General features: G+C 40.6%; 1 protein-coding gene across 1 annotated transcript; it reads right to left on the bottom strand.

The window, feature by feature from the left end:
* Positions 1–6,586: 6,586 nt before the first annotated feature.
* On the bottom strand, positions 6,587–19,444 carry LOC126983291 (uncharacterized). The gene is made up of 9 exons (XM_050835945.1): positions 19,250–19,444; positions 17,183–17,326; positions 16,366–16,419; positions 14,166–14,264; positions 13,465–13,626; positions 12,709–12,842; positions 11,474–11,612; positions 10,563–10,692; positions 6,587–9,185 (listed from the first exon to the last, which is right to left on the bottom strand). Exons 1-9 carry the CDS (start codon positions 19,385–19,387, stop codon positions 9,094–9,096), a joined length of 1,092 nt encoding a protein of 363 aa, XP_050691902.1. The 5' UTR covers positions 19,388–19,444; the 3' UTR covers positions 6,587–9,093.
* Between the last annotated feature and the right edge of the window lie 1,410 nt (positions 19,445–20,854).

The raw sequence follows: 20,854 nt of genomic DNA, 5'->3' as shown, positions 1-20,854 counted from the left end.
AGCTATTAATAGTGAGAGAATGAATAAACAAAACAATAAGATTTTTTTATTTTTTACAACAAAGGAGGCAGCTCAAGGGCACAAAAAAAGGAAACAATAATAAAAAAAGCCCGCTACTCGCTGCTCCTAAAAAAGAACCAAAAGAGGTGGCCGAAAGAGAGGTCAATTTCGGGAGATAAACTATAATATAAGGGAAAATTATAAGTATACATGACATAGTTTTGTGTGTACGTGAAAAGTTGTCACGTGTGTTTGTGTGTAAAAGTTAAAAAGCAAAATAAAGTTGTAATTGTTCATAGATAGAGTAGATAAATAAACAGGATAATGAGAGTAGGGTAGCAACATGACCTAGCGTAAACCAGAATCAGGAAGGAACACAGCCAGACAAAACCTTTTATTTTTTCTTCTTTTCCCTTCACTCATATTTTTATCCCTCTGTTGCACTACTTCCATTTTTCTTGAATTAAACTCGACTTGTTTTTTCCTTCTCTCCATCTCTTCTTTTTCCCCTCTTCTACTCCACTGTGTTTCGTTTATTTCCCTCTTCTGCAACTCTCCTCTTTCCTTATCCCTCTCTTTGTTTCTTCCCCTCTCCATCCATCCTCTTTTAATTCAAGTATTTTCTGAAGAAGTTAAATGACCAACACCAACTCGGACAGAAGGCTTGAAGTATCACAGAGGCACAGCACCAGGATCACGGTGTACAATAGACTTTAGGCAATTCAAACGCAAAAAACCCCCAGCTAGGGTCGGCCGGGATGCTGGGGCTGCCGGGCGGTGCGAGGCGTCATCAGCCACACACTTGAGCCGCGACGCCGACGAGGACATGTAAGTGCTGGGCCGATAAGCGCATAGGGGAGTGACACAGGCGAGGGATGGCGGGAGGAGGGCGGCTGCTGGTTGACTGGCTTTTGTTTTTGGTATTGTTGGGTTGTGGTTGTTTGTTGGTTACGTCTTTGCGTTGTTACTTGGTGTTACTTTTCTGTTTTCATTTGTTTCTTCGGCCTTTTCTCTTTTGTTTTCTTCTCCTCTATTTTTTTTTCTTTTTGTTTTTCTATTGTTGGGTTTTGGTTGTGGTTGTCTTTCTTGGTTCCGTCTCCTCTCTCTCTCTCTCTCTCTCTCTCTCTCTCTCTCTCTCTCTCTTTTCTTCTTTTTTCTTTCTTTTTTTTTCTTTTCTTGCTTTTTTCTTTTCTTTTCTCTCTCTCTCTCTCTCTCTCTCTCTGTTACTTGGTGGACTTTTCTCTTTTGATTTTGTTTCTTCGACCTTTTCTCTTTTTTTTTCTCCTCTATTTTTTTCTATTATGTGGTTTTGTTTTTATTGTTTTTGGTTGTTTTCATTTTCTGTTACTTGGTGCCCCTTTTCCCCTTTCATTTTGTTTCTTTGACCTTTTTTTTCCTTTTCTCCTCCTTTTTCTTTTTTTATATATTAAGAATTTGTTTTTTTGTCCGTTTTCTCTCTCTGATAATTGGCGCGGTTTTTTTTTATATTAATTTGTGTACTTTTCCTCTTTATCATGCTTTTTCTTTCTCTGTCTTGCTTCACTGTTCTTTGTTTTATTTATATTCGAGGTTTTGTTTTGAATTGTCCACATGTTTTTCTCTGTCTGTTTATTTTTCGTTTATTCTCTCTCATTAACTCCATTCCCTCATTTATCTCCATTCTCTCTCTCTTCTGGTTCATTGTTTTCTTTTTTTCCTTTTTTTTCAACTAAACTTTTTCTTTTTTCTTCTTTTTACTTCACTCATATTTTCATCCCTCTTCTGCACTACTTCCATTTTTCTTCATTTGAACTCGACTTGTTTTTTTCCTTCTGTCCAAGTTACTTTTTTTCTCGTCTACTCCACTTTGGTTCGTTTGTTTCTCCTCTACAACTCTCTTCCTTCCTTACTCCTTCTCTTTTACTCCACCAGTTTGCTTGTTTTCCTTCTCTTTAACTTTTTTTCTCGTCTACTCCACTTTTCGTTTATTTTCCTCTTCTTCAACTCTCCTCTTTCCTTATCCTTCTCTTTTACTCCACCCGTTTGCATGTTTTCCTTCTAAGTCTTTTTTTTCTCTCCTCTCCTCCACTTTGTTTCGTTTATTTCCCTCTTCTACAACTCTCCTCTTCCCTCTCTTACACTCCACTCCTTTGTTTCTTTCTCTTTCCATCCATCCTCTTTTAAGTTTTAAGTTCCTTTCTTCTAAAAAACACGATGATAAACTTTCCCTTGCTGAACGGTCAATATTATCCTTCCCTTCTTTTCCACACCTTCGTAAACACCAACACATGACTAACTATCCTGTGCTAAATGTCCCGTGTTATCCTAAAGGAACGGCAGGGGCGGGACAAGGCCGGCCAGACTCTTATATCAGCCCTGCATCGTCTCTGAGCGACAGTGCACCCGAGGAAGGGCACGAGGGAGGGTGTTGCAGCTGCCCTAATTGGAGCCGACGGAGACTTGCCCGACGGAGAGGGTGATGGAGGCGTGAGAGAGAGAGAGGGGGGGGAGGGGGGGAGGTGTGAATCATTTGCATGTATCTGTAAACTACACACACACACACACACACACACACAGGGACGATTTCTTTCTTGATTCAGCTCCTTTCGTGTGTGTGTGTGTGTGTGTGTGTGTGTGTGTGTGTTGCATATCTGATTCAAATCGGTTTGTGTTGTGGGAGAGCTAATGCCTCTTGTGTGTTGAGTCTCTCTCTCTCTCTCTCTCTCTCTCTCTCTCAGAATTACGAAACCAAGAGACAAACAAACTCATACCACTTAAAACACACACACACACACACAGACCTATAATCAACAAACACACTAATATATGCATGGAAACAAACACTGATAAAACGAGGAAGAAAGAAAGACAGTCACACACACAGATAGACAGACAGACACAAAGATAGACAGACAGACAGACAGACAAAGACGATATTCAATTATATAAGAGGAGAAACGAGACGGGAGGAGGAGGAGGAGGAAAGGGTTTGGGGTATGATAGATTATAGATGTATTTGGACCTACGATACAGGAGGAGGAGGAAGAAGAGAGGAAGATGAGGGACAAAGGTGGAAGAAGAGGAGGAAGAGGAGGAGGAAGAGGAAAATGCAAATAGAAATGAGGATAGATCAAGAAGATAAATTAGAGGAAAAAATATCAAAGTACAGGAGAAGGGAAGAGAAGGAGGAGGAGGAGGAGGAGGAGGAGGAGGAGGAGGAGGAGGTAGAAGACCCTCCTCCTTGGCGCCACCTCCATTTTTTTCCCTCCCTTGCTTGTAGCCATGACGTCAGAGGAGGGAGGGAGGGAAGGAAGGAGGGGGAGAAGGAGGGAGGGAAGTAAGGGAGAGAGAGAAAACCTACATCAATCTTCCTTCTCCTCCTCCTCTTCTTCCTCTTCTTTCTCCTTCTTTTTTTTCTTCTCTCATCTACCTCACCATCTACTTTCCTCCTCCTCCTCCTCCTCCTTCTCCTCTTCCTTTGATATAAGTAAAAAAATAAAAATAAAATGAGATGTCAATCCACTTGTCTCTTGGAGGAAAGGAGGGAAAGGGAGAGGAGGAGGAAAGAGGGAGGGAGAGAAGATGGATGGAGGGAGGAAGGAGAGAAAACAACAGGTAACAAAAAAAACAGGTGAGAAGGAAAGGGAGAAAGGGGGAGAAGAGAAAAGAACGGAGGAGAAAGGAGGAAAAGAGGAAAAAGGAGAAGGTGGGGAGAAGAGAGAGAGAAAAAGTAGGAAGAAGGAGAGAAAGAGGAGAGAGAAAAGAGGAGAAGAGGAAGAAGGTTGGGAGTAGAGAGAAAAGGAAGAAATGGGGGAGAGAATGGTATAGGAAGGAAGGAGATGAAGAAGGAAGAAGAGAAGAAGAGAAAGAGGAGATAAAGGAAGGGAAGAGGAAGAGGAAGAAGGGAAGGCGGATAGAAGGAAACACGAGATGGGGAGAGAAAGGGGGAGGAAAGGAAATATAGAAAGGAGGAAGAGAGGAGAGGAGGAAAGAAGGAAGAGAGAAAGGTTGATAATGGAAGAGATGGAGAACTGAAGAAGGAAAGAAAGGAAGCAAAGAAGCGAAGAAGGGAGAAGAGAAACAGAAGGAAGGAAGAGAAGAATGAAAAGAAAGAAATATAATGTATGAGGAGAGAGAAGGAAATAAGGAGAGAAGAGAAGACAAAGAAAGGGAGATAAGAAGAATGAGAAAAGAGGAAGAAAAATAAAAAGAGAGAGCAAAGGAAGGAAGAGAAGAAGAATGGGAAGAGAGAGAGAGGAAGAAAAAAGTATAAAAAAAAAGAGATAGGAAGATTAGCTACATACATAATCCATTTTTTCCCTCTAATTCCTTCTTTGTTTCCTCCTCCTCCTCCTCCTCCTCCTTATCTTCCTTATCCCTTAAACACGTTTCCTTAGGGTAGGGGAAGAGACCGAGAGATAGAAAAAAAAAAATAAAAAAAAATAAAAACGGTAATTTAAATACTGCAGGAGTGAGTCGTTTTGTGTTACTCCGGACATGCCGAGTGTGTGTGTGTGTGTGTGTGTGTGTGTGTGTGTGTGTGATGACGAGTGGCCTAGTGTTGCAGTAAAGTGAGGAGGAGGAGGAGGAGGAAGAGGAGGAGGAGGAGGAGGAGGAAGAGGAGGAAGAAGATGAGGAGGAAGAAAGGAGGAAGAAAGGAGGAGGAAAGGAGGAGGAGGAAGAAGAAGAGGAGGAGGAGGAGGAAGAAAAGGAAGAAGAAAGGAGGAGGAGGAAGAAGAGGAGGAGGAGGAAGATAGGAGGAGGAGGAAGAAACGAGGTAAAAGGACACAATTAAGAAAAATGCATAAGAAAAAGAGAAGGAAAAGAATGAATAAGGGAAATGAGGAAGAGAGAAAAGAAGAGAGGAAATAATGAAAGAAAACAGGAGGGAAAGAATGAATAGGAGGAGGCAGATAAAGAAGAAGAAAGAAAGGAGAATGAAGGAAAATTATGAAAGAACTGGAGGAGGAAAAAGAAGAGGAGAGGAAAAAAAGAGGAAATAATGAAAGAAAACAAGAGGGAGAGGATGAATAGGAGGAGGCAGATAAAGAAGAAGAAAGGAGAATGAAGGAAAATTAGGAAAGAACTGGAGGAGGAGGAAGAAGAAGAGGAGGAGGAGGAAGAGGAAACACACAACCACCCACCCACACACACCCACCCACCCACACCCACACACTCAGGGAGGGGAAACTAGAGCACAGAGGGACCAGTGTGCTCTCTGAATGCAAGGAGAAAGTCAAGGGTGGGATTAGTGAAGAAGAGAAGATCACTGAGGACAAAGCCGGGCCGGGAAAGAGGTCACCATTATCATAAGTCACCATCATCATCATAATTACGAAGAGATTATGATGTGGCGCTTTGCATGTTAATTAACGTTCCTGGTTACGTGATCACGGCTTAAAATAAATGAAGATGGTGTTACTGATGTGTTCAACTGTATGGGAGTGAATGGGAAGAGAGAATAGAGAGAGGAGAGAAAAGTTGAGAATAGAGGAGAATAGAGGAGATGAAAATTATGTATGGGAAGGGAGAATAGAGAAATATGAGGAGAGAAAACTTGAGAATAGAGGAGAATAGAGGAGATGAAAATTATGTATGGGAAGGGAGAATAGAGAGATATAAGGAGAGAAAAGTTGAGAATAGAGGAGAATAGAGGAGATGAAAATGATGTATGGGAAGGGAGAATAGAGAGATATAAGGAGAGAAAAATTGAGAATAGAGGAGAATAGAGGAGATGAAAATTATGTATGGGAAGGGAGAATAGAGAGAGGAGAGAAAAGTTGAGAATAGAGGAGATAGAGAAATGAGGGAGGAAAGAAAGGTAGCAAAGAAGGGAAGAAAAGAAGAGAAACACAAAGAAAGAGAAGAATGAAAAGAGGAAGAAAAATAAAGAATGTATAAGAAGAGAGACTAGAGAGAGGAGAGAAAAGTTGAGAATAGAGGAGATAGAGAGAGGAGAGAAAAGTTGAGAATAGAGGAGATAGAGAAATGAGGGAGGAAAGAAAGGTAGCAAAGAAGTGAAGGAAAGAAGAGAAAAACAAAGAAAGGAAGAGGAGAATGAAAAGAGAGGAAGAAAAATAAAGAATGTATAAGAAGAGAGAATAGAGAGAGGAGAGAAAAGTTGAGAATAGAGGAGATAGAGAAATGAGGGAGGAAAAAAAAGAGACAGAAACACTCTATAACTACCATGCTTCCCTTCCACTATTCTCCTTATGTCATGAAAAAAGTAGCTTAAGAAATATGCATAAAAACCGTCATTTTCGCCTCAACAACAATAGTTACACCCAATACAGTATCCTCTTCAATAACTTCTAATACCATACTGCTTACTCCCAACCCTCTATATGTATTGCTAAACTACTCTTCCCTTTCTCCCTACCATTGAATATTCTTATAACTTCAACAATTACACCCGAATCTATATACTCCTTAACATTTTCTAATACCATACTGTCTTCTCCCTACCCTTTACATAATGACAATCTACGCTCCCACCTTTCCTCCCGTCAGGTAAGGGAGCGTAAGTCCTTCCCTTCTTTCTCCCTGGTTGTGGTTCTTCTTAGTTCCTCTCCCTCTTCTCCCAGGCCTGAGGAATCAAACACTTGCACATGTCATGGATTTTTATTTTTGTTATTTTCAGTCTTGGGTTTGTCATTTCTAAGCCCCACTCAGGTATATATTAACACGTGAGATCAGTGGTTGTGTTGACTTATATAAATACGTGCACATTGGAGAGATTGTATGTAAATGTTCCTCAATTGCATAAATACCCACTGTGGAGATTCTATGCATGGGTCTGTAGGCTTAGAGAGGTCCTACGTTTATGAGATTCGTAAGTCTTTTCTGGTTAGTGTTTTTGTCTTGGTTGCATCAATGGAAAGACTGATTATACACCAGGTATTCGATATATGTGAGTTCGAAATATGCGAATTCGCTCATATGCGACTAACCTAAATGAGCCAAGTATTCGTATTATGTGAGAAAAATTCACTATTAAGGGACTGGTTTGTGAGGTATGGTGGCCGAATCGCACTAGAGGGCAGCGGGTGCAAATGTTATAACTAACCTTTTCCTCCCTCTGATCCTAAAGTTAATCCTCAGGTAGCTAATTATCAGCTTAAATCGTAGAGTTTGGGTGTGTCTCCCCAGAAATAATCAAGGTGCTTTATTATTGTGAAACGGTGCCGGAATAAATAGTTAGAGGGTTTGAACAGGTCGTGGAACATAACCCCTTATAATTAATGGGATGACAGGTTCGATATATGCAAATTAACATTATGCGAGCTTTTTGCAGAACGTAGCCCTCGCATATAATGAATACCTGGTGTATATCTTTCCGAGCCCTTCCTTTCACTGTACTAATATTAAGTGGCGGCTAATCTTGTCTCTCGTCAGAATGGCCTTTTTTAAATACTATATTGGGTCATCTTTTACATCATTGCCTATTAGTGTGTGTGTGTGTGTATGTGTGCTTTTCCTTTCACTGAACTAATATAAAGTGGCGGCCAATCTTGTCTCTCGTCAGAATGGCCTTTTTGAAATACTATACTCGGTTATCTTTTACATCATTGCCTATTAGTGTGTTAGTGTGTGTGTGTGTGTGTGTGTGTGTGTGTGTGTGTGTGTGTCATAATGAATTGCAGTCCTTTGTAAATAAATATAATAGTTCTGACTTTCTATTTGGCACCGGTAGAAAATATTAGGACTTTCAGCTACTGTGATGCAAAAAATATAAGACTCAATTTACAACCTATTAGAATTATCAATACATATGTAGTTTGACTAGCTCGCTCTATCACGGAGGTACACGAAGGAGTTAGTGAATGAAAAAAATGTAAAGAGTGCAGCAAAGAGGAACATTGTCGCAACTTACGCTTGGATCACAAAGGAAATAATAGTGACTTGATGGCCTGCGAATCATTTTAGATATATCGATTTACCGAAGAATTGAAAGAAATTGATGCTTGGATATGAATGCCTTTTTCTATTGGTTCAAAGTTATGGATAGGCTGGGAGACTGAAGGAAAATGATGTCTGAATTTGAATGTCTGTTTTAGGTTCAATGATGTCTGAATTTGAATGTCTCTTTTAGGTTCAATGATGTCTGAATTTGAATGTCTGTTTTAGGTTCAATGATGTCTGAATTTGAATGTCTGTTTTAGGTTCAATGATGTCTGAATTTGAATGTCTGTTTTAGGTTCAATGATGTCTGAATTTGAATGTCTGTTTTAGGTTCAATGATGTCTGAATTTGAATGTCTCTTTTAGGTTCAATGATGTCTGAATTTGAATGTCTGTTTTAGGTTCAATGATGTCTGAATTTGAATGTCTCTTTTAGGTTCAATGATGTCTGAATTTGAATGTCTGTTTTAGGGTCAATGATGTCTGAATTTGAATGTCTGTTTTAGGTAGATATTATAAAAGCAAGGAAAATAAACACTGGATAACTCCCTAACAAAACAATATATTCTCACCTTCACTTTCAACTAAGACAGAGCACTGCGTCATTAGCTTTCCCTTTCAATCTTGCTGCTCTGAGACTTGAACTGAACCATGGAACCATTTCTTCATTAATTTTTTACCTCCATTTCCCATCTGATTCTTTCGTGGGAATAAACTTGGATAAACATGAAGGTACGTTCCAGTCAACTTAGATGCCTCCAAAACCATGAACGAGCTCCCATCTGTTACTTCTCAAATCATAGGTGCAATGCTACCCCACAGACCTTCTTTGATTGTGATGGGCGTGTTATGTAGTTGTGTGCATTTGTGTGTGTGTGTGTAAAGTTTGAGACATCCAGAACCATCACCCAACTCTCATCCATTGCTTCTTCTTAAATCATAGATGAAACGATAGTCTCTATAGACCTTCTTCTATTATCTATTACCTACCAACCTTTTTCTAAGTAATAATCTTTTCGAATTTAAAAACATATCACCTTTTCTTTTTAGGGGGGAGCAGTAGTGTTGTGAGTTTTCTTTCTTTGTTTTTTATATTTGCCACAAACTGCTTCCTCTATTGCAATAAGAAAAAATAAATAGATAAACATTTACGAGTGTGTTATGTATGTGCGTTCGTTTGTGTATGTGCGTGCGTGTGTGGGAGGGGGGCGAGCTAGGTCCAAAACCCCCCCACAGCTATGCCGAGGTTGTCCGTGTGTTCACCCGGGATGTACTCGAACTTCCAGAGCAGATTGGTCACCACGACTGTCGGGGAGAGAGAGAGGGAAAGATGCATTAGAGGGGAACGCTGGAATAGACAGAGGGAGAATGAAGGAAATAATAGAAGAGAATGAAGGAGAGAAATGAGATAAAAAGAGAGAAAAAGGGAAGAATGGGAGAAAATTGAAGGAACGAAGTGATAGAGAGAACGATTGAGAGTAAGAGAGAAAGAAAAAGGGAAGGATAGGAGAGACTAAAGGAGAGGTGAAGTGAGATAAAGAGGAAGATAGAGCCAGATAAAGAGAAGGATAGAAGAAATGAGATAAACCTGATAAAGAGAGGAAGACAGAGACAGGAGAGAAAAAGGGAAGGGTAGAGAAGGCATCCACATCTTTTTAAATTCAGAGGAGAGAGGAAGTTAAATAAAGAGAGGAAAAAAGATACAAAAAGTGAGAGAAGGAGGCATAGCATGAGAACAGAGAGAGAGAGGGAGAAGGATGGGAGAGAATGCGGGAAAGAGTAAATGAGATAGAGAGAAAAATACAGGAGAGAGAAAGGAAGATAGCGGAGTGTGAGACCAGAGAGATAAAGGGCTAAAGGCTGGGAGAGAACGTAGGAAAGATTGTTATGTACATGAGAAAGGAATGGGAGGAAGGCTGTGTTTCTTTCAAGGTATAAAGGAACAGAATATAAGCAAAGGCAAAACATAACTATACAAAAATTAAACAACTCCTTCCTTTTAATATCTCTCACTCTGTCTCTCTGTCTGTCTGTCTGTCTCTCTCTTTGACCTCATTTCAAATCTGCCAGGGAAAGGTGACTCCGCCCAATCAAATATTCCTCCGCGGTTTCCCTTTTTCTCTCTCCCTCTGTCTCTCACTCACTAGGGTATACTCACTTAATCCTATACTACATACATTCTAACACATCCTAAATCATCATATCCTAACACCTCGCATGACCTGACCTAACACCAAGGTCTCCACTCACTCATCCGCCCATAAGTTGTATCATCCAGAAGCTTAGGACAGGAGTGGTAATGGGATCTCTCTGTCTATCTGTCTGTCTCTCTCTCTCTGACCCAGAATGACCTAACCTAACACCCAAGCTTCTGACACACCCATCTGCCCTTCTGCTATGCCATCCAGAAGCTCAGGACATTAGTGGTAGTAGGATCTCTGTTTCATTATCTATCTCTCTGTCTGTCTCTCTCTTTTTGACCCAGCATGACCTGACGTAATCCCAAGATTCCTCCCCCCACCCACCCATCTGCCCTTAAGTTATGCCTTCTAGCGGTTTAGGACATTAGTGGTAGTGGAATCTCTCTCTTTCTGTCTCTCTATCGATGTGTCGCTGCCTGATTGTCTCTCTTTTTGACCCAGCATGACCTGACCAAACCCCAAGATTCCTCCCCCCACTCACCCATCTGGCCCTCTGTTAGGTCATCCAGCAGCTCGGGGCAGAAGTGGTCGCAGGGCTCCCGGGGCACCAAACGGACGCGACTCCACCCTCGCACCTGAGCCACCCACAGCAGCTCCGTCTGGAAGTTCACCTGTCGGGCGGATGACGAGGGTGTGAGAGAGTGATGATGACGGGATGAAAAATGTATAGGTCTTCCACACTTGACGATGGTTGGCTTTGTGTTGTTATTGTCTTATGATCATCATTTTTTAATTTTTTTAGAGCAAGGGAGGCAACACAAGGGCAAGAAACATAAACACCGACAAAAGAAAAAGAATGATAGGCCAATGCAATTACTCTTTTCTCATTACCTCAATTACATTTCCTCTTTTTTAACCCAGTAGCAGCGATGGGGCAAATTTGTGGCTTTACCGTGTAGCAGCGACGGGGCAAATTTGTGGCTTTACCGTGTAGCAGCGACGGGCCAAATTTGTGGCTTTACCGTGTAGCAGCGACGGGCCAAATCTGTGGCTTTACCGTGTAGCAGCGACGGGCCAAATTTGTGCCATGATATAAACCCCCAAAATAGATGATGCATAAACTGATCACAAATGCTTTGATATATATTATGAAATGGTTTGTGTGAGGGGCGATTTTTTCTCATTTTTCTCGCTTGGAGGGACCATTAAGAAACATGATCCCCGCTGCTACCAGGTTCAATCCACCTGGCTCGCTATTACAAATGGTTGAGTCTGGAGGAAAGTGCAAAAAATCACCTATCAGCAGGGGAGAAAGAAAATCGAAAATGAGGTGGAGGATCATTGCAAGCTCAACCCTAAGAATGTGAGAAGATGGACAATAAAGGAAGAAGGTGGAAGATTCTGTCCTCATCCCTCCCCTTCACCCCTCCAAGCCAGTCCGCCTCAACCCACCTCCTTATACACCTTGCCCTTGAAGTCCGAGGAGATGAGGACCCAGTTGGAGTCGGAGAGGTCCACCATGTGCGGGATGAAATACGGCCGCCGGTACAGCTGACGTAGGGCCTTGGCTGCCTTCTTGTTGCAGTTCTCCCTGAAAAGATAAAGTTTTCTATTATTGCTTACCCCTGAAATCATGTCACTCGGAGTCCCATTGAAAAAAGTGGAGTGCAAAAAAGTGAGTTGACTATGAGACTGTTTATTGAGGTTACTGGGTTTATTGTGGTTGAGTTTTGTTTTATTTACTCCTAAAACTACATCACTCGGAGTCCTATAATAAAGTAGTTCAGTGCAATAAAAGTGAGTAGACTATGGGGTGTTTATCATGTGGCTGGGATGTGGTAACTCTGTTTTTTTTCTGTATTTCCCCATTATTTTCTTGTTTGTCCTTCACTGCTTCCTCTGATAAAAATAATCACAATCTTTCTATCAGCCTAACAAGTGCTCTGATCTCACTTTAATTTTAGACACCCAAAACTCCTGATGCTCCCGCCATGAAAGATAAAATGGGGTACATGTGGCACATGGGACGCAGTTGTGACATGAAAATGAAAATGTGATAAATTACTCAGAAAATGACATGGGTATATATAAATTGCTAGAGACAGATAGTATCACATTTTAACCATGCAACACTTGGGGAAATACCATCACTGCTTCTCTCTTTCCTCCATATCGAGACACAGACCGAAATATATATCAGAGTCGAAGGAGGAAAAGCCTAGTTAAATATCCTTGTCATCCCACCTTTCCCTCTATCTCCAGGTACATTTACAAGCTTGACTCAATTCTATACGAACATAAATAATTAACCTGGTAGCAGCAACGGGCCAAATTTGTGGCTTTACCGTGTAGCAGTGACGGGCCAAATTTGTGGCTTTACCGTGTAGCAGTGACGGGCCAAATTTGTGGCTTTACCGTGTAGCAGTGACGGGCCAAATTTGTGCCATGATTTAAACCCCCCAAACTAGATGATACATAAACTGATCACAAATGCTTTGATATAAATTATGAAATGGTTTGTGTGAGTGATGATTTTTTCTCATTTTTCTCGCTTAGAGGGACCATTACGAAACATGATCCCCGCTGCTACCAGGTTAAAAAATATTGGTATACTTACGAGCTTGATTCAGTTCTATACAAACACACAAAAGTAAGAACAAGTAGGTAATAGAGGACATATTACTCACCAGTGTCCGTACCAGCGATGGATGTCTGGGTTGTGGATCTTTTTGAGGAAGCTGCGCAGGTCATCAGGTCGCAGGCGCAGGTTGGAGGTCAGCTCACAGGGGTAAACGTTCTTGAGCTCCTCGCCAAGGTACACCTGGTGGGAAAAAAGATGATGCTGTGTTAGAGTGAGTGACAGTATGCAGGGTTGTGTTGGAATGTTAGAATGAGTGATAGGTAGCATGGTTGTGTTAAAATGCTGAGTGAGTGACAGTAGGCAGGGTTGTGTTGGAATGTTAGAATGAGTGATAGGTAGCATGGTTGTGTTAAAATGTTGGAGAGAGTGACAGTAGGCATGCTTCTGTTGGAATATATGAATAATTATGCATTTTTTTTACAGGTAAGGAAGCAGCTCAAGGGAAACAAAAAGAAAATGTAGAAAAAAATCCTCTTATTTTACTAGTGTGTTGATGAGGAAATAAACAATGAAGGGTTGTGGAGTCAGAAAATGAGGTTCTTTTAATAAGTAAGGTAATGAATAGAAAATAAAGGATTGAAAAAATAGGAGATTGAGGTCAGGGTCAAGCCTCTGGTGCAGTGGTTTCTTTTCAGAGTCCAGACGACCTCTAGGAGCAGGAGAGCATGTGTCGGCACTCCCACCAACTACCTATGCATGGGATGTGTATATATTTGATGATTTTGTGGGTTTTAGGAAAGATATCTTCAGACACACGACACAATGGAAATAATGAAAAAGCTCTGCACACACCCACACACACCTCGGTCACGTTGTCGAACCAGAAGTCGTCGGTATTCATGACGGGCCAGTCCTCCATGGCGTCCGTCACGATGAAGGGCACGTCGTTCTTGAGGTAGTCCTCCGACACCACCAAGGAAGACACGTTGGACAGCCGATCCATGCGCTCCAGGGATTCACACACCTGGTGGGGCGGCGGGCAGGTGAGAAGGAGGAAAGAGAGAGATGTGATTATGGGAAGGAAAGGAAAAGGTGTAGAAGGAACAATGAACAAAAGTGATGATTGGGAATGGGAGGATGGTAATAGGGAGGGTTCAAAAGAAAGGTTGAGGGCTGGTAGGAGAGTAAGGACAGGTAAAATAAGGTGAGGAAGGGTTCGGATGGGGAAAGGAAAAGGTAAGGCAGGGTGAGGGAAGGACTATGGAGGTGTGAACTTGCAGAATGAATAGCCAAGGTGAGTACACTTGAAGAAAAATAAGCAAGTACATACATTATAGTTTTACTTTTACATTTTTACTATGCTTTCTATGTCCATTCCATCTGCAGTAAGTCTAAATCTTTTCTTTCACATCTAAAATAAAGGAAGGAAACAGGAAGATACTCTCCATGGTTCCCTTACCATGAAAAACATATGAAAGAAAACAAAAAAAAAGTGAACATAGAATATATAAAAAAAAAACATTAAAGAAAGAAAGGAAGCAAAAAGACCCATGACTTCCTTACATTGCAGTCCTCCTCAATCAGGGCGCGGCTCACGTAGTAAGGGTTGGTGATGAAACAGTCCGAGTAGTAGATCCTCGTCCAGTCCCAGCGAGGCAACAACTACGGAGAGAACGGCGAAGATGAAATACTTCACTTTTACAGACATAAAAAAGATAAATGATTGACTCTGAGGCAACAATTAATTAAAGAAATGATAAAAAGTGAAACAGTTAGCTTTTATATTCATGAAGAGTATGTGAGGCAATAATTAACTGAAGAAATGGTAAATATGAAACAGTTATCGTCTATATTGATGGAAAATAAGTGTGCTTGTTGTAAGGACACAATTACCCCCAAAAAATTAAGTTAAACATATACTAACAAGGTCACAGATTATATAACGGATATTAATGAGACAACAACTGAAGAAATTAGAAAGTAATAAATTAATATGAGTTTTGACCAATAAGTAAGAGCAATATGGCTTTATAAATGATGCTAATATGAGACAACAATTGCTAATACTTTTGTTTACCATCAATATAAGTAACTATTATATAATTAATGAGATTACACCTAAGTACATATGTATAAAGATTACCATTGGTGTTTGTTGAAGGAAATTAATGCTAACGGATGCTTATGTAATACAAAAAAAGAATGTATGATAATTTATGCGTTTTTTTTCAATTATTATTACTATAACCAACACAACCATCACTACTACTACTACTACTACTACTACTACTACTACTACTACTACCACCACAACTACTACTACTACTACTACTATACATGGGCAGAGTGACATTGGTCTGGCCACAATCAATTAAGCGGAACGACATAATGAGAGGGTACATACTTTTTTTTTCAATGTGACTCATCCTTAACGCTCTCTCTCTCTCTCTCTCTCTCTCTCTCTCTCTGCCTTTGTTCAGCACGAGTTCAAGGTAAGTGACTGACCTCTTTTTCTTCTCTATAACATTACCTGGACACTACGATGAACAGGTGAGCTTGTTTTTAATTTGGCAGGTTTAATTAACAGTTCGCTCTCCTACGTGATTATTAGCGCACCTGTTTATCATTTGTTTACCTTGCTATCACGTGGTTTAATTACATAACTGAAGCCTTCCTATTTATACACCGGACTGGCATGGTAAGGAAGGAAAAAAAGTGAATATGAAAAAAAGTAAAGAAGTAGGCAGAATAGACACTAAGGAAGAAAAAAAAGTGAATATGAAAAAGTAAAGAAAAAAGTAGGCCTATTATACACACTATCATACGGTTTCATTAAATAACATGTCTTACTATTTCTACAAGGGACTGAAATTATGAGGAAGAAAATAAATGGATATGATAAAGTAGAGAAGAAGTAAAGAAATAACTCAAATAACAATAAAATAAATGAAAAGTTAAAGAAATACTCGACAGTATTCTCCTCTTGATATTAAACCTACAACATACACATACACAAATACATACATACACATACACACATACATAACATTCACATACATACATAACATACAAACATACATAACATTCACATACATACATAACATACAAACATACATAACATTCACATACATACATAACATACAAACATACACACACGTTATTCAGGATCTTGCCATGTTTCACCCCCCCCCCCTCTCTCTCTCTCTCTCTCTCTCTCCCTGGCGGACGTAGATAAGAGGGAAGAAGCTGCCCAAGAGTCGTATCCCACCAGGCCATAAGGGCGATTACAAGGCCTTTAGACACTTCATTTTCCGCCTTACCGACCCCAATAACTTTCATCACGTGGTCAATGAAGGAACGGAATTGAGAGAGAGAGAGAGAGAGAGAGAGAGAGAGAGAGAGAGAGAGAGAGAGAGAGAGGATATAAAGTACGTCTAACAAGTTTGGACTCATTCGTTTCTTCTTTAACGAGTTTGGCCCAGTGTGTGTGTGTGTGTGTGTGTGTGTGTGTGTGTGTGTGTGTCATTCGTGGACCATAACAAAATAATACTGCTCTCAATATTACTTTTCTTCTTCCTTTTCTTCATTTTTTCTTCTTCTTTTTCTACTACTACTACTACTACTACTATTACTACTACTACTACTACTACTGCTACTACTACTACTACTACTACATCAAAATAACAACTGAAAAACTACTACTACTACTTCTGCTACTACTACTACTACTACTACTACTACCACTACTACAGGTCACACTCACCATCAGGAGGAAGTTTCTGAAGGCCACCGTGCCAATCCTCTGCACCCATGACACCTGCAACACACGCACGAACAAACATGAAAACAACAAGAAAGAAAACAGCGAAAAACAAAACAAAAGAGAAAGAGAACCTCACATTTTGAGACCCCCAAAACTATATAAATTCCTGAAGCGCAATTTTTTCTCCTTTATGTAAAAAAATTAAAGAGAAAAAAGTTAAAGGAATGACACACACAGATCTATATAACAAAAGCCTTCCTCATTTACACCTTAATTTACACAGGAATTTTCTTCATTTACAATATCTAAACCATGAATCTTCCTCCCTTATATCCTAAAACACTGGAAACTCCCTTATTAACACTATCTATTATCTATGCCTTTTTAAAATCTGAAAACTATCATTTACACTAAAAACTTGGACCATTTACACCCTGCGTACATTACCCTCATTTACACCCTACAAGAGATGAAACTCCCTATTTTACATCCTACAAAACGTGAAGCACTCTTATTAACACCCTTTAAAATAAATCCTACTCATTCACACCCTTCTAAACGTCAAACTCCCTTATTTACACCCTTTAATACACACACCCTTCTTATTTACACCCTCCAGAACGTCAAACTCCCTCATTTACACCCTTTACTACATATATCTTTTATTTACACCCTCGAAACCATGAATCTCCCTTAATAACACCCTTTAATATGCAAACCCTTCCTCATTAATTTTACACCAAGCAAAACATGAACCTTCCCTATTTACAACCTCCATATACCATTCTTTTTCCTCTCCTCATTTGCGTCTATTTACCTGGAGGAGGAGGTAGAAGAAGAGGAGGAGGGCGGTGACGATGACGAAGGCTCTGATGGCGAGGGACAGCCGCCTCCTGAAGTGAGCCTTGTTGACAGCCTCCACCAGCGGCTGTGTCACCTCCTCCCACTGCCGCCCCGTCAGCTGAGGGGGTGGGGGGAGAGAGGGAACAGGTTACCTCTATATACTAGGTACTGACCCACAATAGGACACATTCAGATTAGCAGAGTTTTAACATCTTGAGGGTGAACTATCTCCCGGTGGAAACGTTCTTGGGTCTGAAACGTTTCATAGCCTAATGCCAGATAGCGTGGTGAATGGTATTATTAGCCTATTATTGTCATTCATTCATTCTTCTTCTTCTTATTATTAATCAGTGCAAAATATGGAGCCGGAAGAGTACAAAATAAAAATTCGAATCGGTAATTTGGAGGTGAAAAACTTATGTATGAGGAAAAAAACGCCTTATAAGGAAAAATAATGGCTTAGAATTTAGATGGAAGGACAATGGTTTAAATGGTAAGTAAAAGGCTTATATGGGAGAGATGTCTTATGGCAAAAGGAAGATAAAATGGCTTGTAATGGGAGGGAAAATGGCTTATGTGGGAGTAAAAGGGGTTGTATAGGAGGGGAAATGCTTGATATGGGAGTGGAATGGCTCGGAATGACGCGAAAATGAGTTACGTCCGTGATTGTGAACGAGGAACACACACACACACACACACACATGACACAAATTTACAAGGCCTAACGGTAAGAGAAAAAAAAGAAGAGAAATATCCTGTTGGGTCGAGGAAAACAGGATTCTGAAGGAGAGGAGGAGGAGGAGAGAGGAAAAGGGGAGGAGTGAGTAGGTGAAAGGGAGAAAGAGGAAAGAAGGAGAAACGAGGAAACAAAAAGATAAGAGAAAAATAAGGAGAGACAGAGGGGAGGAAGAATGGACAAAAGAAATATTAAAAGGAAGAGAAAGGATAAAAGGAGATAGGATAAAACAAGGATAAAGGGATATTGAAAGGAGGAGGAGAACTGAAGAAAATGGAAAACATGAGGAAGGAAAAAAAAGAGTAGGAAAAGGAGGAAAAAGGAAGAGGAATAGGGAAGAGAATCAAAGTAGAAGAAAGACGAGAAATTAAAACGAAATGAAAAACAGCAACAGAAGGAGGAGGAGGAGAGGAAAAATGAGAATAAATAAAGAGAAAGGAAAACGAAGAGATAAACAGTGACAAGGAGGAGGAGGAGCGACAGGAATCGTGAGAAAGGAAGAGAAAGGAAAATGGATAAAGAGTAAGAGGAGGAGGAAGAGGAAGAGGAGGAAGAGGAGGGAATGGAATCACACTAAAAAGATGACGAGAAAGGAAAATAAAGATAGAAACAGCAACAGAAGAAAGAGAAGGAGGAAAAAAAAGAAGAGAAGGGACTGGGCAGAGAATAAATCGTAAGAGGAAGAGGAAGAAATAAAAACGAAGAGAGGAGGAGGAGGAAGATAAAGGATGGGAATCACAGTAGAAAGAAGACGAGAAAGGATAATAAAGATGGAAATAGTAAAAAGAGAAAAAAGAAGAGAGAAGCAAAGAAGAAATCGTAAGAGGAAGAGGGAGAAATTAAAACGAAGAGAGGAGGAGGAGGAAGATGATAAAGGACAAGAAGCACAGTAGAAAAAAGACAAGAAAGGAAAATAAAATGGAAATAGTAAGAAGAGAAAAAAGAAGAGAGAAGCAAAGAAGAAAAAGAAAGAGGGAGAGGAGAAGAAAAAAAAACGAAGGAGGAGGAGGAAGATGATAAAGGACAAGAAGCACAGTAGAAAGAAGACGAGAAAGGAAAATAAAGATGGAAATAGTAAAAAGAGAAAAAAGAAGAGAGAAGCAAAGAAGAAATCATAAGAGGAAGAGGGAGAAATAAAAACGAAGAGAGGAGGAGGAGGAGGAGGAGGAGGAAGATGATAAAGGACAAGAAGCACAGTAGAAAGAAGACGAGAAACGAAAATAAAGATGGAAACAGTAAGAAGAGAAAAAGAAGAGGGAGAGAAGAGAAGGGCAGGGCAGGTCGGGCAGCATCCTTCAGCCTCACCCCTTGTCGCTCCAGAAGCTCATACAAGGTCAGGATTTCCTCGTCCACGCCCTCCAGTGACTCCTTCTGCGTCCTACCGGTGCCCTGGGTCTTCGGGGGGCGCGGCGGGCGGCTGGGCGGGGCTTGGGTCTCTGCCATGGTGGAAATACGAGGCTGAGAGAGACGCGACACGCCTCCACTCCCTACCTGAAGCACACTGACACACATCCCGCGCTGCCAGAGTATTAATAGCTCTGCCAGGGAGGGAAAAACTGTCGTACTGCTTAATTTCCTCTGTTTTCGTGTTATTTACTGTCTTATAAGCATGTTTGTGGGTTAGTGAAGCTTATAATGATGTTTTGTTGATGTATAATGTTAGTTTGTACGCTGAAATATACTCTAAATTACACTACAGGCCATTATTATAACATTGCAGAGATAAAGTCGAGAAAACGTAAGAGTATTTTAAGGGTAACTCAAGAGAAACGGATAATACAGTAAATTGCAATGTGTGACCTAACCAGTCCTCTGAAACACTGAATAAGTTAAGGGACAAGAAAAGGCCTATATTCTCTTTCTCAGACGTTTGTGGATCCCATAACTATTACCCAAGGCCACAAGGGAGATATTAGTCAAGTTCTCTTTAATATTTCACATTCATGGTACTACAGAAACCTTGTCAAACTATTTCCTAGACTCAAAATACTACTCCTTATGGAAATACCCCCAACAACCTCTACGAAAGCCAAATGTGGGTGAGTGAGCCGAGAAATATTACGGAATTTGGGCTTCGCGGAGTGTCAGTATTACACGTCTGAGTGAAGTGGGCACCAGTTAAATGTATTGGATCTGTTGGTGGTTCATACAGGGAAAATGAGAATAAATAAAGAGAAAGGAAAACGAAGAGATAAACACTAACAGAAGAAGGAGGAGGAGAGACAGGAATCGTGAGAGGAAGGAAGAGAAAGGAAAATGGATAAATAGGAGGAGGAGGAGGAGGAGGAGGAGCGATAACTGTTCTATTTTTTTCCCCTCTTCTTTCTATTTGTCTTCCTTTTCCTTCTCTTCCTGTTCCTTTTTCTCTCAGTTCCTCCTTTTCCTCCTCATAGTTTTCTTCTTACTCCTTTTCCTCCAACTATTCCCCTCATTTCTTTTTCTTCCTCCTCCTCCTCCTTTTTGTCTTCCTCTTCATTCTCTTCTTCGTCTTCTTCCGCCTCTTTGCTTTCCTTATGTCTTCTTCCACCCCCTTTCCCTACTTCTCTTCATCTGCTTCTGCTTTTCTTCCTCTTTCTTCTTTGTTTTCTTCCTCTTCTTCCTTAATTCCTCCACTTCCTCTTCTCCTCAGGCTAACACCAAACTTGCTGACGAATGAAAGATGTTGCGTCGAGTCAGGAGGAGGAGGAGGAGGAGGAGGAAGGGGGAAGAAGGGGCAGATGTGTCGTGAAGATGCGCTGCTCCTTCGCCAATTCATCATCATCATCAGTATCAGCAGCCATTGGGGCCTGTCGCACACACACGTAGACATTACTTAACTTTTACCTCCCTGACTTGATTGTATTCTCGTTTCTGGGGTTTTAACGGGGCGGTTCTCATGAAGGAGCGGTGAGTAGCGGGCTTTTTTTTTCA

Source organism: Eriocheir sinensis, chromosome 53 (assembly GCF_024679095.1).
Source record: "Eriocheir sinensis breed Jianghai 21 chromosome 53, ASM2467909v1, whole genome shotgun sequence".
Lineage (NCBI taxonomy): Eukaryota > Metazoa > Arthropoda > Malacostraca > Decapoda > Varunidae > Eriocheir > Eriocheir sinensis.
This window is presented reverse-complemented; position numbering and strand designations above follow the sequence as displayed.

Excerpts from the sequence above, each read along its gene's own strand:
- LOC126983291 (XM_050835945.1), bottom strand. The coding sequence starts at position 19,387 with ATGGCAGAGACCCAAGCCCCGCCCAGCCGCCCGCCGCGCCCCCCGAAG. Across the intron at positions 10,693-11,473 it reads AGGGCAAGGTGTATAAGGAG|GTGAACTTCCAGACGGAGCT; the intron begins GTGGGTTGAGGC and ends TCCGCCCGACAG. Across the intron at positions 9,186-10,562 it reads CCTAACAGAGGGCCAGATGG|TCGTGGTGACCAATCTGCTC; the intron begins GTGAGTGGGGGG and ends TCTCCCCGACAG.